Raw genomic sequence first — 18,729 nt, 5'->3', positions numbered from 1 at the left:
ACCAGCTTCAACATCACTTCTACTTTGGGCAGGAGGCACTATGTATGAGGAATTAAAATGGCCTGGATCTACCTATTGGCCTGCCTGCCGCAAGCACCCAGAGTTAAAATCAACCCTTTAATCTCCGATTGATCTTTCCAGGCACAATTTGGTTCCTGTGGGAGCAAGCTCAGAAATGATAACTTGCAGAACGGCATTCCTAAGTATCGAAACTGAAAGGCAAATCCATCATCACTTCTGCTGGGCAATAATTAGAAGAAAATGTTGCAAAATTTTAGTGATTACAAGGTTTCATTTCAACAGCAAAGACTAAGTTAGTTAAAATTAAAAAGAACTGCTCCTATAATGAACAAAAACTTCCTTTAACCACAGCTAATGAACACTGTCCCTGATAAGTAATATGCTAAGTCGCTGCAAGAATACAAGTCTTCTTAATGTACACTAGATAACATGTCTACTCCACAAGCTGCTTTGTACACTCCGTTGTCACAGGAAGATGAGAGCAGACAGAGGTTCCCTGTACTTAACAATTAGTCTTGCCAAATAGTTTTATATTGCTGTGCCAGATTTGTTTAGAGTTGTGCTACACTGCCTTAGGCATCCCCCCCACCATCCCCCTCAACCCCAACAGTCAACTTCTTCCGTCTTAGTGCTTAGAGGCAGCAAGTCTGATGATAGTTCACAAGACACTTAATTACAGGGTTTCTGTTGCCACTGGAACAATACAATATCAACCAAGATTTATTTCTGGAGAAATAGAATACAAAACCAGGGAGGTAATGTTAAATTTATCTAGAACTTTGTTTAGACGACACTTGGGAGTATCGTGTGCAATCTAGTCTTCAAACTATAAAAAGATACTGGAATACAAAAAGAGAATTTAACGAGCTGTTAACAGACTGGAGGGTCTAATTATCAAGCAGGCTGGGCTTTCCCTGAAAATGAGAATTCTTTTTTTTAAAAATTTATTTACAGTATGTGGGTATGGCTGGCAAAGATCAGCATTTGTCAATCCCTAATTGCCCTCGAGAAGGTGACATTGAGCAACCTCCTTCAATACTACAGAGGGGCTTGCTGAGGCATTTCAGAGGGCAGTTAAAAGTCAACTGCAATGCTTTGGGTCTGGAGTCACAAAAGCCAGGCTGGATAAAGGTGGCAGATTTCCTTCCCTAAAGGACATTAGTGAATCAGATGGGGTACTAGCTTTTGTTTTAATTCCTGATTTATTTAATTAATATAAATTCCTCACTGCTGATGGTCTCTGGACCATCAGTCCTGGCCTCTGAATTACTAATATAAAATAAGAACAAAGAGGGCTGGAGAAACTCAGGAGGTCAGGACGTATCTGTGGAGGGAAACAGAGTTAACATTTCAGGTTGATGACCTATCAGTTCTGACGAAAGGTCATCGACCCAAAACAATAACTCCACAGATGCTGCCTGATCTGCTGAATTTCTCCAGCCATTCTTTGCTCTTACTTCAGATTTCCAGCATACGCAGTATTTTGCTTTTGTACCTCTGAATTACGAGTCCAGTAACATAACCACTATGTCATCGTACTCTCTAATACTAAGAAGAATACTGACAGATGTCTTTAAAATTCTGAAGGCATCCAGTAGTGTGGGAAGAAACTGCTTCCACTTGTGGGAGAGTCCAGAATAAGGGGGCATAAATATAGCATAACAGCTAGCAGATCAAGTAAAGAATTTTGAAGGAATTTCTTTACACAGATGGCGCAAATAGGTAACTCACTGTCACAAGGAGTGGTGGAAGAAAATAGCACTGATGCATTTAAGATGAAGTTTGATACATACATGAGGGGAAAAAGTAAAGAAGGAAAGATTTATACTCAGGACTATTGAGAGGATTGAGGTGTAGTAATATTAAAGGGGCAGAAGGTCTAAAGGCTAATAGTGGAATAAGGGCCCTGAGAGAAATTATTCTGGCTTCTCTTAGCGATACACTAACAAATGATAGTTCATTTAAACATGACACATGTATTGGCTGGATGTGCATGGGAAAATGTAGTTTAATTGCAGTAGTCTGATTGATAGCAAGAGGTGAGGTGAAGGGTGACTGTGTTAGGTCAATTTTGACCTTTGGAAGTTGAGGAAGAGAGAGAAGCCTGAATAGGATATAAGATATAGGGATAGGAAATGAAAAATGCTAGAAAACAGTTTCCTCGCAGTCAGCAAAGGCTGACTCTTCGTTCAAGGTCACGTCAGGCAAGTTGGATGTTTGGAACCAAGTGAATTGCTTAGAGATTTTAACAAATGTCTATAAAATCATTTAGCTTAAAAGGGGAACAGCTGTAAATAAACAAGAGAGCAGCAGAACAACATGGGAGAATGAGGCAGCTCAAAAACACAGGCAAATAAATGCAGCTGAAAAATGTAAGCCAGGGAAACATTGCTGAAAAACACAGGGCAGTAGTCACCAATTGCAAAATACAAGCAAGAGCAGGCTGTTAGGAAGATCAAAGTTGGGAGTTAATTATGTGGGAACAATAGATTATGAGGTGTAAGAAGGAAAATAGCTATAATAGGTTCTGTGTTACAGAGGTATTAATGTGACATAACAATGTTATAGTATATATGTATTACAGTTGGGAATTTTGTAATGATATATAAAACTTGTCTTAAATCCGATTTCGCTATGTGGGTGGACAGCTAACTAAATACCACTGATACCAATTGAAGTTCTTAGGTGTGCTAATTGAGGAAAAATAACAAACTCTAATTGATAACACTAACAAACTTGAAACAAACAGACTCGCCAATGGATTTCAGAATCTTACTCTTAAACTAAACAAGATCTTCACTTCATAGATTCAGATATACAAACTGCTTTTACATATAATTTTTAACACAATATTATGAAAAGGAATCAGAGAAAGAGAGTAATCATAGCTGTGAGCAAGATTCCCCCCACCACTTTAAGATATGGCACAACTATTCCTTCCTTGAGAAAACATGGCAATGTTCAGCTTCTTCCACTGCTGGTCTATAATTGCGAAAGAGAGGGATAAGCATGTTTTTGAGTGATTTGCTCTTCTGGGAATCCAACAACCCAACAGGCATTTGGAATTTGCAATGCACATTAATTATGCCTATGAAATTGGACCCTACATCCTGCCTGCTCACCAACCATGGAATATATTTTCATTTATTTGGTAAAACCCTCTTTCAAATATTAACAAAATGAAAAAAAAAGTGAATTGTTTTACACAACATTTTAACAGTCAAAATTATAGTTACCTCAATCTGTCCGTGTTCCTTGAAAGACAGTTTGACGTAAGAGTACTTGCTGTTCTGATACGGACCAGGGTCTTTGTTGGGAGGAATTGGTTGAAGATGAACTACTATTTTGGCACTGGAAACAAAATATAAGGGTTTTGTTTTTTAGTAATTTACTTGGTCAAGTACCAAGTGCAGTGTTATAAATGTAAATGTTATACAGGCAACAGATGGTCTCAATGGCATCTCTTCATCCACGTTTAGCCAGAAAATTACACAATTCAATTAGGGACTAAAAGACAATTTCTCCGATCATAATTAAGTAATGACCTCAGAATGAAGGCATCCCTAGGTGGCAGAGACATATGATTGAATTTTACATCCGGTTTAAAAGGAGAAGAGTGGGTCTAAGGCTAGTATTTTAAATTTAAATAAGGGCAGCCATGTGGGCATGCAAGTTGAGCAAGCTGAAGTGAACTGGTAGACACGTCTAAGGGATAGATCAATAGAAAAGCAGTGGCAGACATTTAGGGAATATTTCAGAATACTCCAGATAAGCATATTCCTATTGTAAAGAAAAATTCTTAGGGGAGGATCCACCCATCCGTGGTTAACTTAAAAGTTAAGGAAAGCATCAAACTTAAGGAAAAAGCACATAACCGCACAAAAATGAGTGGCAGATCAGATGATTGGTCAAAATATAAAGGACAGAGAATGACTAAAAGGTTAATCAGGCAAAATAAATTATAGTATGAGAGGAAGCTAGCTAGAAATGTAAAAACAGACAGCAAGAGTTTCTACAGGTATTTAAAAAGGAAAAGAGTAAGTAAATTGAGTCTTGGTCCTCTAGAGAGTGAGAACGGGGAGTTGATAGTAGATAATAAGGAAATGATGAATGAAATGGACAAATATTTTAAACATTCCAGTAATAGCCATAAATCAGGAGGTGGAAGGTAGAGGGGAACTTGGTGAAATTATAATCATCAGGGAAGTAATACTGAACAAACTGATGGAGCTGCAGGCTGACAAGTCTCCAGGTCCTGATGGACTTCATCCTAGAGTCTTAAAAGAGGTGGCTAATGAAGCAGTAGATAATTGGATAGATTCTGGAAAAGGTTCCATCAAACTGGACATTAGCAAATATAACACTCTATTCAAGAAGGGAGGGAGGCAGAAAACAAGAAACTATAGGCCACTTAGCTTGACATCTGTTGTAGGAAGCTGTTAGAATTGATCATTAAGGAAGTTATAGTTGGGCACTTAGAGAAATTCAAGATAATCGGGAAAAGTCAGCATGGTTTTGTGAAAGGGAAGTCATGTTTAACCAATTTATTGGAGTTCTTTGAAGGAGTAACATGCGCTGTGGATAAAGGGGAGCCCGTGGATGTACTGTATTTCCAGAAGTCATTTGATAAGGTGCCACATCAAAGGTTATCGTGGAAAATAAAAGCCCTTGGTATAGGGGGTAACGTATTAACATGAACAGAAGATTCACTGGCTGGCAGAAAGCAGAGAGTATGCATAAGTGGATTGTTTTCTGATTGGCAGGTTTTGACAAGGGGAGTCCTGCAGGGGTCTGTACTGGGCCTCAACTTTTTACGATTTACATCAATGACTTGGACAAGGAAAGTGAAGGCATGATAGCTAAATTTGCAGATGACGCCAAGTTGGTAGGAAAGTATATTGTGAAGAGGAGATAAGGAGATTGCAGATGGATATAAATAGGTTGAGTGAGTGGGCAAAAATCTAGCAGATGGAGTATAATGTAGCAAAATGTGAAGTTGTTCACTTTGACAGGAAGAATAAAAAAGCAGAGTATTACTTAAACGGAGAACAGCTGCAGAATTCCAAGGTGCATAGGGATCTAAATGTTCGAGTGCATGAGCCTTAAAAAGTTAGTATACAGGTTCCATAAGTAATTAAGAAGGTTAATGGAATTATGTCCTTTATAACAAGAGGATTTGAACGTAAAAGGAAGCTATGCTTCAGTTGTATAGGGCATTGGTGAGACCACATCCTAATATGTGTGCAGTTTTGGTCTCCTTATTTAAGGAAGGATGTAAGTGCATTGGAGGTGGTTCAGAGGAGGTTTACTTGATTGATACCTGGAATGAGCGGGTTGTCTTATGAGGAAAGGTTAGACAAACAGCTTGTTTCCCCTGGAGTTTAGAAGAGTGAGGGATGACTTGATTGAAGTGTATAAGATCCTGAATGGTATTAACAAGGTGGACGTGGAAAGGATATTTCCTCTGGTGGGCAAATCCAGAAATAGGGGGCACTATTTTAAAATTAGGGATTGCCCTTTTGGGACAGAGATGAGAATTTTTTTCTCAGAGGTTTGTGCGACTTTGGAGCTTGCTGCCTCCAAAGGCGGTGGAGGTGGGGTCATCGAATATTTTTAAGGCAGAGGTAGATTGATTCCCTTACCTAACAAGAATTAAAAGTTATCCAGGGTAGATGGGAGTGTGGAATTCAAAACGCAAGCAGATCAGCCATGACCGTATTGAATGACGGAGCAGGCTCAAGGGCCTGGATGGCCTACTTCTGCTCCAATTTCAGATGTTCATATGATTCCTCATTTTCTGTTGGTTGTCTCCAAAAAAATGCTCAACAATGCTGGATATTTCCCCAGAAGGAAGAAAAAAAAATCAGGCTGCATGGTTCATAACAAGTAATTATACAGGGATAATGAAAGAACGTTCAAGGTATGCTATTGTCCCACTCTTCTCGGCATGGGACAAATATAATACAAAAGGGTGTAAGAAAAACTGAACCACAGAATTGTTACAGCACAGGAGGTAGCCGTTTGAACCATTGTGGCTGCGCTCTCCATTGCTGCAATTTACCTAATGCCACTTCCCTGCCCTCTCCCTGTAGCCCTGCACATTCTTCCTGATATTAACTATTAATAAAAAGAAGAAAAAAAGAATTGAAATATAGGGCTAGAAATTCTTCTGCTTGCGAGAAGCACACAGAGCCCATAATGCAGTCATAGTAAGTTAAAACACAAATAGAATATTACAACATTTTGTCTGTGAAACCGCAACATTAAAAAACACACAAACTGTAAGCCATAGAACCACACAGGTTTACAGCTCATAAGGCCAATCAACCAATCCTATCTGTGCTAACCGTTGGCTGGTTTAATAACTTACATTTATATAGTACATTTAATATAATGGAATGTCCAAAGTCACTTCACAGGGGAAGATTATAAAATAAAATTTGACACTGAGCCACATGAGATGATGTTAGAATAGGTTGCCAAAAGCTTGGTCAAAGCGCTAAGTTTTAAGGAGTGTCTTAAAGGAGGAAAGAGAGGTGGAGAAGTTGAGAGAAAATTTTGGAACTCAGGGTCTGGGCAGCTGAAGGTACCAATGGTGGAGCAAAGAAAATCTTGGGTAAACAAGATGTCAGAATTAGATGAGTGCAAAGATTTCGGAGGGTTGTAGGCTTGATGGGGTTATAGAGATAGAGAAGGGTGAGGGCATGTGGGGATTTGAAAATAAAGATTATAATTTTAAAATTGACATCTTGCTGTGCCAACGTTGGTCAGCGTGCACAGGGGTGATGGTAGATGAACGGGACCTAGTGTAAGTTCGGATATGACCAGCACAATTTTAGATGAGCTTAAATTTATGGAGGGTGGAAGATGGGGGGTCTGCCAGGAGTGCACTGGAATAGTAAAGTATAAAGCTACCAAAGACGTGGATGAGGGTTTAGCAGCCAATGGGAGGGGCAGAGTTGGGTAATGCTACTGAGGTGTGAGTAGGCAATCTTAGTACTGGCATGGGTATATGGTCGGAGGGTCAAATATGATACCAAGATTGCGAACAGGCTGCTTCAGTCTCAGATATCTGCCAATGAGAGGGATGAGTCGGAGGCTAGGAAACTGTGTTTCTGGTGGGAACAGGAGAAAATGGCTCTAGTCTTCCCAACGTTTAGTTGGAGGAACTTTCTGCTCATCCAGTACTGGACATCAAGGCAAGCAGTCTGACAATTTAGAGACGATGGATCGAGAGAGGTGGTGGTGAGTTAGAGCTCAGTGTTGTTATGTGGAACCTGATGGCACCAAGAGACAGTATGCAGATGAGAAACCGGAGAGTCCAAAGAGTGATCCCTTGGGGTACTCCAGAAGAGTAATAGTGCGGGAGCAGGAAGAAACACCAGTGCAGGTGATTCTCCAACAAGGCCTTGTTTCACATTTTAAATGTATCAAATAAAACATTCTTATTTAAAGAAAACAATATTGAAAACCTAAAATGAAGTTGATGCCGAAAGTACGTTGTTGATGTTACAATTGTTTTTTTTTAAATAATGGAATGATAAGGGTGCCATGTCACAAAACTTCCCCATCTGACTGCTGGAAATTATTAAATATCTCAAATCCAGACTTGAACAACAAACCTGACCACCTGCTGTATTATTAACTGCGCATCATGTTTTATCAACTTTCCCTCCTCTCTCCCTCCTTTTCCGGAAAGTCATCATTAATCTAGGAAAGTCAAAGATCAACAGCCAAAAGATTGCAGGCCCTTCCCAGAAGAATAATAAACTAGTCTCATTAATTACTGTAAAACCTTTGTTAAAGCACACGCTTCCTAGCAAAACAAGACCTTCAGTTCCTTCCACTGCCAAGAGAAACACACTGCACTATCCTTTTAAGTATGAAAAATACATAAACATAGAATCTCCTGGAATAAACACTGTCTATTACTATTACTATTCCAAATTGGAAATAATGTCTCTGGAAATAAGAGTATTTTTCTGGTTTTGATTTCAATCCTCATCGCTTCACAATGCAATTCATCCATTTCCATTACTTTTTTCCCCAGAGATCTTTGGGAGTTAGAATATGGTCAGATTACTTAAGATGTAGTTAAAGGCCATAGTGATTCCACAGAACTAAATAGTGGTTAGCAAAACCATAAACTACACACAGCCCATCCATTCAATACAATAATACCACATTTCTGAGAGTATATTTTTATACTGTAACTCTGTAGAGTACAGGAAACTCCAGAAGGTTAATCTTCAATTTATGGATAAAAGTTTGAACTCACAAGAAAAATCTTACTAAGAATGAATTACAGCAATGGGAGTGATGAGCTTTCAAACAAGTTACTCCTTACATGTGATAATTCATTTTCCATTTGAAGTAGCTTATGGTAACATTAAGTATATTTTATTTCTCTAACACCTGTTCTATTTCAAACTTAAACTCTCCTTTTAGGTCCTTACCCTATCACCGTTTCACATCTCTCCCCCCACCTCCTCCCACAAAACAGGGCCCTTTATAGGAACATAGGAACAGGAGCAGGCCCTTCGGCCCATCCAGCCTGCTCTGCCATTCAATTTGATCCTGGCTGATCGTCTACCTGAATGCCACTTTCCCACTCTATCTCCATATTCCTTGATGCCATTGGTCAGTAATTCCACAGCACAAATTCACCACAATTACACTGGGGCATTAAAGGGTTAAATTATGAGGGCTGGTCGCACAGATTTGGTTTGTATTCCTTTGAATATAAAATTGAAGTGTTAAGGATAATTAGAGGGTTTGATAAGGTAGATAAGAGAGAAACTATTGGTGGGAGAGTCCAAAACAAGGGGGCACCTTAAAATTAGAGCTAGGCCATTGAGGGGCGATGTCAGAAAGCTTTTCGTCCCACGGGTGGTGATGAAGATCTGGAACTCTCTTCTGAAAAGCTGTAGAGGCCTGGTCAATTGAAAGTTTCAAAACTGAGGTCGATACATTTTTGTTAGGTAACGGTATTAAGGGTTATTGGACCAAGGCGAGTAAGCGGAGTCAAGAGGCAGATCAGCTATGATCTAAATGAATGGTGGAACAGTCTTGGGAAGCTGAATAGTCTATTTCTGTTCCTAAATTCCCAACACCTTGTATTAAATGGTTCCTTTAACATAGTGAAAACAATCAAAGATTTGCAGGTACAGAACAGGACAGAAACTGGCACTGAACCAAAGCAGGAGACAACAGGACAGGTTACCAAATATTTGGCCACACAGGTAGGTTTTACACTGCATCTTCAGGGAGGAGAAAGAGAGGCCAACAGTTTTGGGTGCAAATTCCTGAGCTTAGGCCAAGACAGCTGAACATATGGACACCAGCTTGAGGGAGCAAAGGAAATCGAAGATGTACAAGAGGCCATAGTTGGAGGAAAGCAAAGTTGTCTTGAGGGTTGTGGGGCTGGACAAAGCGACAGAGATAGGGAGGGCAAGGCCACAAAGGGATTTGAACATGAGGATGAGAATTTTAAGATTTAATCTATTCTCATTCTTGGCCTTGCTGTAAGAATTAACACTGATGTACCGCAGAATTTTAGATGCCCTGCCAACTCAAGCTCAATTATCCATCATATAATGCAAAAAAAATGAATTGTTCCCAGGGTAAGTATGCTGGCTGCTTTGTGAGAACCCAACATGATTTGCTCTGCATTCTCCCCCATTATCACCCTTTACCCTGCACAATACCCTCTCCCAGCACCCAACACCTCCATCCCGGGCGCGCTTCATGTCAGAACTCCAAGAATTCCGTCATTCGATGATATATTAGTTGCAGCAATAACATGCTGCACAATCACTGGGCATGAAATTCCAATTTCTGTTCATTTTACTGGGGGGAGAAAACAAAGTCTGGCATTTCCAATTTTGTGCTAAAACTGACCACTTTCAGTAAAATTATCAACCTGCGGAATTCCACGTCGCAATTTTTAAAAAAAACACATCACGTCATTAAAATCATTGGTTATTTAGATTTGAACATCAGTTTTACAGGGCCATGGAAAAAGATAGAGAAGGTGGGTTAAAGGAGACCAATGTCTCAAAAGTATTTGATGGTAAAGCCTGACCTTTTTCCTACTCCAGCTGCCTGTTCCTCAAAGAATATAATCTGTGACAAAGGCAGAGCAATGCAGCAATCCTGTAGGAAAGGAAAGTAATTTAGTGAAAAAATCCCAGCAGCATTTTTAACTGGAACAGTGTGACTTGCAAATTTACGCTCAGCATTTTGATTTAGCAAAGATTAAAATACCAAATTATACAACAAAATGCTAAAAATGTATAGAACACACTGCGCACCTACAAGGTAATGAAGATAAACCTGTATATTGAAAATTGATGAAAAATGGCATTTTTAATGTTGACTATAATTTTCAATAACATAGCCTCATACCAATGTTATGTCTTACTTTATTCAAGCATGAGTATGTTATTTTTGAATTTTAATCTACTTAGCATGATTACTGTAACTTAGAATATTTAAAAATCTAGACTTTACATTTCATTGTTAACATATTAGAATAACTAAAACACTTCTTGCCAATTATTTGTGTGTGCAATTGTCAGTTTTGATTGTTCTTATTGGAGTTTTTCAAGCTAACTATCCTTTCTACACTCATGTGGAAAGGATGGATATACTGAGAAACTACAGGCAGTACTGACAGGTAGTCAGTTGAAGAAGTAAAGAAATATCACCCGGGTTAAAACTGTCCCTCCTAGGGACCAAGGGCCTCTGATCTAACCAGTGTAGCCACAAACCATTTGAAATGAGGAGAAATTTCTTCACTCGAAGGGTTGTGAATCTTTGGAATTCTATACCCCACAGGATTGCGGATGCTTCATTGTTGAGTATATTTAAGGCTGAGATAGGCAGATATTTGGCCTCTCAGAGAATCAAGAGATATGGAGATCAGGTGGAAAAGTGGAGTTAAGGCCTATGATCAGGCACGAACGTATTGAAAGGTGGAGCAAGCTTGATGGGCCATAGGATCCACTCCTGCTCCTATTTCTTATATTCTTAAATCAGCAACTCACCACTGTCGGGGAAGGGGGTGGGAGTCGAGCATGGTGTTGTGGGGGGGTCGGGGTGGGGAGCGTGGTAGGCAAGAAATGCACAATTAAGCCAGCTGAGGGTGAGCATGAACCATAATTTCCCATTCAACAGAACTTCATTTTCTTGGGTTACAAAACTTGAATTCATTAAAATCACCTTTTGTTTAAAGAGGGAAAAATAAAGTTTTATGAATAAAAAACTTTATGATTCTTCGTATGAAATTATACACTAAATATTTTCACTGATGCTCGGACCAAGTGGTGATGATCAGCTATTTGTTGATATCTCCCAGCAATGAGGGAATAAATCAGGAAAAATTACAATTGTTGTTCCTCGTTCATGTTCTCTAGAAGTGTTGCAAATCTTATGGTTGATCCTTTTTGTAGTGGGTATCCCTGAATTCTGAAACACAAAAGCATCATCCTATCCACTTTGACGTGGCAATATGAAAGCTCAGCTGTACAGACTGGCTAAAGCTTGTATCAAATTGGCAGAGTTTGAAATGTATATAATGTTTCAAATGGCATCCTCCTCCAACATCCAGTTGGGCGATACTGCCCTCGCCTGGTTCCATTCCTACCTATCCAGTCATGGCTAGAGAACCGCCCATTCCCACACCAGTAACTCTGCAGTCCCCAAAGGATCTATTCATGACTCTCCATTTCTCCTCTACATGCAATCTTATCAGAAGTCAAATATAATATGTTAGCAAATTACAGTTGAACCTATTTTCAACAGACTTACATGTTTTTTTTGCTCTCTCCACAGTAATCTATGCGTGCTAAGAAGAAGAGTCCCCAAGTCAAACTTTGTCTGCAATAAAGAAATGAGTACATTTAATGGAAATGACATCAGATATGGGCTCCACAACACTAATAGGTCTCCAATGGTATTGCCCCTTGCAAGTGAGAGTTTATACAGGAATCAAGGTGTTAGGCCAAGGACACTGGTGATAGTACTCAGAAATCTGGCCATACTGGGATGGAATCGTGGGTTGGATGGGCTCTCGGGATATGGGAAGGGGCTTCCAAGTTTTATATTTTAAAAAAAATCACAGACACACAAAGAGTCCAGAACATATTTTTAACTGAATATATAACATAAATCGAAAGTGATAGATTGTTTATAGAGAATTGATATTTTTAGTTAATGTTGATTTTTCTTATCAACCTGCCCCCCAAAAAAACCACAAACATCTGTTTTTATTTTCATTGCTGTCTCTCACATGAAAACATCTGTTCACACATGCTTCCTCTGTTGTTCTGACACATTCTAAACAAATGAATTGCAATTGTGCTTTTCTGTATAAATACATAATTGCCTAAAATAAAAGTTTGGAAAATTCAATTTCTTTTGAAATCTTTTAGAAAACGTAATGAAACACTCAAAGCCTCACAGGAAGTGGGGATATACCTTTGCAACCTTCAAATTCAAATCAGAACTTCTGAAAACTATACTTGCTCAGAACACATAGATGTGATTGAAAGTTCTCACTTAATTGTTGTTGGGGAAAATATTCAGTCAAAGCCTGGACTTTTGACACTGACTTGAGGCTAGAATGAAGGTATCAAAAGAGAGAAAAATCAATCCAGTAAATAAATTAGACCATGTTGTTGTGAAATAGGTATTTTTGAAATTTTAAATTTTGTTTAAACTCTCACTTTGCAAATAAGAATTTCAGGTAATGAAATAGATCAAAATAATCATACCAAGGTTGTCAATTCTGTTCCATAATGGCACCTGGTGGCCAGAACAGTAATAGGCTTTCACACGAATGTGAAAATCCCATTAGAAATGCCAAAAAATCAATAGCATAGGGCAGGCATTACCAGCTCACCACCACCTTCTCAAGGGCAATTAGAGATGGGCCATAAAAGCTGGCCTAGCCAGCAACGCCCACATCCCATGAATGAATTTTAAAAAATAGATACAATTAATATTGAGAAACCCATAGGCAAATTTGACAACACTGAAATGAAAAGATGACTGAATATATATTTATAATATATAATAAATGAAAATGTTCAATTTAGGGCAGGAAATCATGAAGGTAACAGGTTTGTGCTTAATTACTCAATTTTACAAAAAAAATATTTAATGTAGGCTTATTTTCAAGTTGAACACCTAAGAAAATGAGTCCCATCTTGTTTGGGGAGATGCCATACACAGGCTTAGTACTTTTCTTCAGGGAAGGAGAAAACACATATCCATGCTAGCTGCTACCCACAGGTATTTTTACAAACTTCAAGGCACTTGCCTACTGTGGCATATGCAGGGATCCAAGAGAAAGCTATACCTCAGCAACTTTAATTACCTCAGAAAAGTGCTTTAAAAAACATCATTGTGTCAGCAAATCCAAGAGCCTCATACCGGAGCTTCTCCAGGTTACATGAGACCCATGCTTCGGGAACCAACAGTGCCTAGTATCAAAGAATGGTATAAACCACTCTTATTTTCTAGCTGCTGGCTTAGGTGGTGCAATCCCATTGCTGTCCCAAAAGGACAGGCTCAATATGCACCTTTCCCACTGACAGAAAAACGTGGGAGCTGATAACAGCATTCACTGGGCTTTATTTGTCAAAGACCAGGTCTAGGGAAAGTGACAGGATAACACCACACTCTGGAACGTACGATTGAAATGCACCATTGGGTCCCTGAGAATTGACGGCACAAGTACCGAGCTCCATGGCAAACTGGCAACTGGCACAGGCCCGTCAGCAATTAGTGACGTTACGGCACACAAAAGCCAGACAGAAAAGAGGCACGTGTGCACTGACACGAGAGGGGGCATGCCAAGGTTGCGCTGGCACTATTGCCTTTACCAGACACAGATAAGTTGGGCTTTGGTAAACTGTCCCCATCTTAGCTGCAGGTCTAACCATATCTGGCAGTTTTACTTCCATCTGGTCATGGGCTGTAGGCATCCAACAACCAGAGGGCAACACAAAAGCATCTTCTAATTTGGTACCAGTGACACCACTGCCCCTCAGATACCACCACCACCACCCATTCAGGTTACATATCCACCAAACATGGTGCAATGCCATGGCAATTACCCTTTTAAATGGTAAAACATACAGATTTAATTTTTAAAAAATCATTAAATCTTTTCTGAAATGTTTGATGTTTTTATTACAGTTCACCCATGTAAGAATTAGACCTTAGTTGCTATCAGTGTCTGTGATTTCTTCTTTTCGCCCCCACCCCCATCACAGCTCCAACTTATTAACCCATGAAGTAGTTCTGGGGCTGCAGACTGGGACAGACCAGGCCTGACTCTACCCTGGGACTCGGCTACACTCTCGGGCCCGCAAACTCCAGCCCATCCCCGCTCGCATTACCTTGTCGTCACCATCGTACAAGCGGACTCCGCGCTGCTGTATCACCAGAGTCTCGTTAATCTCCAGCAAGCCGCTCGCCCACACAAACCGGTCCATCACCGACCAGGACCTGGATCCAGAGCACCAAGGGCCGGCTCACTTCCTGGAGCAGCAGCGCCCGCGACACCACCTCCTCCTGGACGCTGAGCCTTACAGCAGCAGCGGCGATTCTCCCACTCACTGGAACCCCAGTGCCCATCATGGCCCTAACTTATCCCACTTGGGGTAAAACAATTTTCTTTTCTTTTTTGAAAAAAGGGTGACCTAATAGAGCTCTTTAAAATTATGAAAGGTTTTGATAAGAGCGGACACAGAGAGAATGTTTCCTCTTGTGGGGAAAAGCAAAACTAGAGGTTATCAATGTGAGATAGTCACCCAGAAATCCCATAGGGAATTTAGAAGAAATCTCTTTACCCAAAAAGCATATATGCATTTAAGGGGAAGCTGGAGAAGCACATGAGGGAGAATGGAATAGAGAGTTTTTAAAAATGTATTCATGGGATGTGGACATCGCTAGCTAGGCCAACATTTATTATTACCATTCCCTAATTGCCCTTGTTCAGAGGGCTAGACCAGACAAGGAGAGCAGATTTTCTTCCCTAAAGGACATTATTGAACCTGATAAGTTTTTACAACATTAACTCCAGATTTTTATTAAATTCAAATTCCACCATCTGCCATGGCAGGATTTGAATCTGGGTCCCTTGGGTCTCTAGTCCAAGCAACAATACCACAATGTCACCTATCATTAGAATGATAGGTTTAGAGGAAGAAAGATGGGAGGAGGCTTGAGTGGAGATAAACATCAGCATGGACTAGCTGGGCCAAGTATCCTGTTTTTGTGCGGTATGTTGTATGAAATCCTATCCTAAGTAACATAATTTCTTAAAGTATAAATAGAATTTTGCAGCACAAAAAGGTCATCATGCATGCACTGTTACAAACATACAAAATAGGAGCAGGAGTAGGCCACTCAGTCTCTTGAGCCCGCTCTGCCATTCAATAAGATCATGGCTGATCTGTTTGTATTTCAAATTCTACATTCCCGTCTACTCCTGATAACCTTTGATTCCCTTGCCTAACAAGAATCTATCTATCTAGCTCTGCCTTAAAAATATTCAATGACTCTATCTCCTCCACCTACTGAAGCAGAGTTCCAAAGTTGCACAACCCTCTGAGAGAAAGAAAATTCTCCTCATCTCTCTCCCAAAAGAGCAACCCCTAATTTTAAAATAGTGCCCCCTAGTTCTGGACTCACCAACAAGAGGAAACAATCTTCCCACCTTGTCGAGACCATTCAGGATCTTATACACATCAATCAAGTCATCCCTCACTCTTCTAAACTCCAGTGGAAATAAGCCAGTCTTTCCAACCTCTCCTCATAAGACAACCCACTCATTCCAGATATCAATCTAGTAAACCTCCTCTGAACCACCTCCAACGCATTTACATCCTTCCTTAAATAAGGAGATCAAAACTGCTTACAGTATTCGAGATGTGGTCTCACCAATGCCTTGTATAACTGGAGCATAGCATCCTTACTTATGTTTAATTCCTCTCATAATAAAGGATAACATTCCATTAGCCCTCTTAATTACTTGCAGTACCTGCATACAAACTTTTGTAATGACTCATGCACTGGAGCACCTAGATCCGTCTGCACCTCGGAATTCTACAGTAATACTCTGCTTTTTAATTCTTCCTACCAAAGTGAACAACTTCATATTTTCCCACATTATACTCCATCTGCCAGATTTTTGCCCAGTCACACAACCTATCTATAACTGTCTGCAACCGCCTTATGTCCTCTTCACAATATACTTTCCTAACTTTCTTGGTATCATCTTCAAATTTTGCTACCATGCCTTCACTCCCCTTGTCTAAGTCATTGATATAAATTGTACAAAGTTGAGGCCCCAGCACAGAATCCTGTGGAACTCCACTTGTCACATCCTGCCAATCAGAAAAAGATCCATTTATGCATACTGTTTTCTGCCAGCCAGCCAATTCTCTATCCAGACTAATATGCTGCCCACTGCACCATGAGTTTTTATTTTCTGCGATGACCTTTGATGTGGCATCTTATCAAATGCCTTCTGGAAATCCAAGTATATCTATAGGCGCCCCTTTATCCACAGTGCATGTTACTCCTTCAAAGAACTCTAATAAATTGGTTAAACATGATTTCTCCTTTGCAAAAACCATGCTGATTCTTCCCGATTACCTTGAGTTTTTATATGTGCCCAGCTATAACCTCCCTAATGAGTGATTCTAACACTTTCCCCATGTCAAACATCAGGCCAACTGGCCTATAGTTTCAAAAACAAAAATTGCTTGAAAAACTCAGCAGGTCTGACAGCATCTGTGGAGAGAAAGACAGAGTTAATGTTTCGAGCCTGTATGACTCTTCTTCAGAACTAAAGAGAAGTAAAAGTGTGAAAAATATACTGTTTAAGGGGGGTGGGCCAGTTGAAGCTGGATAGAAGGCCAGTGATAGGTGGAAGTAAAGGAGAGATTGCAAAAGGTGTCATTATAGGCCTATAGTTTACTCTTTTTCTGCCTCCCTTCTTGAATAGAGGGGTTATATTTGCTACTTTCCTGTCTGATGTAACCTTTCAAGAATCTAGGGAATTTGGGGAAATTAATACCAAAGCACCTACTACCTCATTAGCCATCTCTTTTTAGACCCTAAGATGAAGTCCATCAGGACCTGAAGACTTCTCAGCCTGCAGCTCCATCAGTTTGCTCAGTACTATGTACCTAGTGATTGTAATTTCACCAAGTTCCTCTCTCCCTTCCACCTCCTAATTTACAGCTATTGCTGGAATGTCTATTTGTATCTTCCATAGTGAAGACAGCGTGAATGTTTATTCATGGTTAAAATTGAGAAAACTGTAATAGTGATATTACCACAGAGAGTTCTTTGGTCTCAATTGTATCTTAATGGCAGGGACACTGCTGTGTTGAAAGTGCAACACAGATGCACCACCAGTGAAAGTGGAAACAAAATGAGGGCACAGAGTGCAAAAGCACATGGCCCTGGGATGTGGGGATTGTCCAATGAGGAGCAATTGACTAGACCACTATTGAGTATTCCCTGGAGTTAGGAACAATGGGAGGTGATCTCACTGAAACATATAGAATTCTTAAGGGGTTTGATAGGGTAGATGATGAGAGGATGTTTCCCCTGGCTGACAATTCCAGAACTAGGTATCATAGACACAGAATAAAGGGTCATCCATTTAGGACTGAAATGAGGAGAAAATTCTTCGCTCAAAGTGTTGTGAATCTTTGAAGTTCTCTACTCCAGAGAGCTGTGGATGTTCAGTCATTGACTATATTCAAGACGAAAATTGATAGGCTTTTGGATACTAAGGGAATCAAGAGATATGAGGATATTGAGGGAAGGTGGATTTGAGACCAAAGATCAGCTATGATCTTATTGAATGGCATCTTAGGCTTGAGGGGCTAAATGGTCAACTACTGCTCTTATTTCTTATGTGTTCTTAAGTGATTTGAAAGCATTATAATTCCTTGGTTGAGCCGTAGTTAGTATTTTAGGGTAGATTTTCATCCTTGCTGCCTGATTGTTAAGTATCTTCTGAAAGGGACAGAGAAGAAAATCTTGCATGAAGGATTGCAGGTTCCTTGCAGAAACCACAATATTTTCCTTCCCTTTAAATAAATGGAGTAAAATCAGTTATGTTCTGTTAATGGTGTGTGATCATCCTGGTATGATTTCCCTCACTGAATTTTGCTCAACCGGTTGAGCAAATTTAACCAGCTGTGACCAGATAGGAAAAATTTTAAGGCTATTGACTGATTAAACATTTACAAACTGATACCATAGATGGAAGTTATGAGGAAAGATTAAAGAAACTGGGGCAGTTTCACTCCCTTGGAGAAGATGAAGGGGAGATTTGGAAGAGATATTCAAAACTATGCATAGATTTAATTAGATGAATTGAGAAAAAACTGTTTCCACTGATCAGTCAGTCTCCAGAGCACCAAATGAATCAAGAAAGAAGTTAAGAGAAAGTATTTTATACAAAGATTTGTGTGGGTGGGGATTGCCCTACCAGAGAACAGGGAAAGTGGGATTATTTGGGAGCTTTTTTAGAGAGCATGTGTTTTTGAAGCCCACTCAGGGAAAGTAGAGCTCCTCACAATTAACTGAAGAACATAACACACTGGAGACATGTGGTGTAATTTGCTCTAAGCACTTTAGCATATTAGATAACACATTTGAATTACAGTCCTC

General features: G+C 39.8%; 1 protein-coding gene across 2 annotated transcripts in view; it reads right to left on the bottom strand.

The window, feature by feature from the left end:
• The window catches only part of vps36 (vacuolar protein sorting 36 homolog), a 46,803-nt gene extending 32,229 nt beyond the window's left edge, over positions 1-14,574 (bottom strand). For both annotated transcript variants that reach the window (XM_041199893.1, XM_041199894.1), the window contains exons 1-4: positions 14,430-14,574; positions 11,833-11,901; positions 10,106-10,176; positions 3,258-3,372 (exon numbers count right to left, since the gene is read on the bottom strand). In XM_041199893.1, the coding sequence (XP_041055827.1) occupies positions 3,258-3,372; positions 10,106-10,176; positions 11,833-11,901; positions 14,430-14,525 (351 nt within the window). In that variant the 5' untranslated portion in view covers positions 14,526-14,574. The remainder of the gene's footprint in view (positions 1-3,257; positions 3,373-10,105; positions 10,177-11,832; positions 11,902-14,429) is intronic.
• Between the last annotated feature and the right edge of the window lie 4,155 nt (positions 14,575-18,729).

The sequence above is a fragment of the Carcharodon carcharias genome, chromosome 11 (genome assembly GCF_017639515.1).
Source record: "Carcharodon carcharias isolate sCarCar2 chromosome 11, sCarCar2.pri, whole genome shotgun sequence".
NCBI classification, from domain to species: domain Eukaryota; kingdom Metazoa; phylum Chordata; class Chondrichthyes; order Lamniformes; family Lamnidae; genus Carcharodon; species Carcharodon carcharias.
The sequence above is the reverse complement of the archived record's forward strand: the minus strand, read 5'-3'. Positions and strand labels throughout refer to the sequence as shown.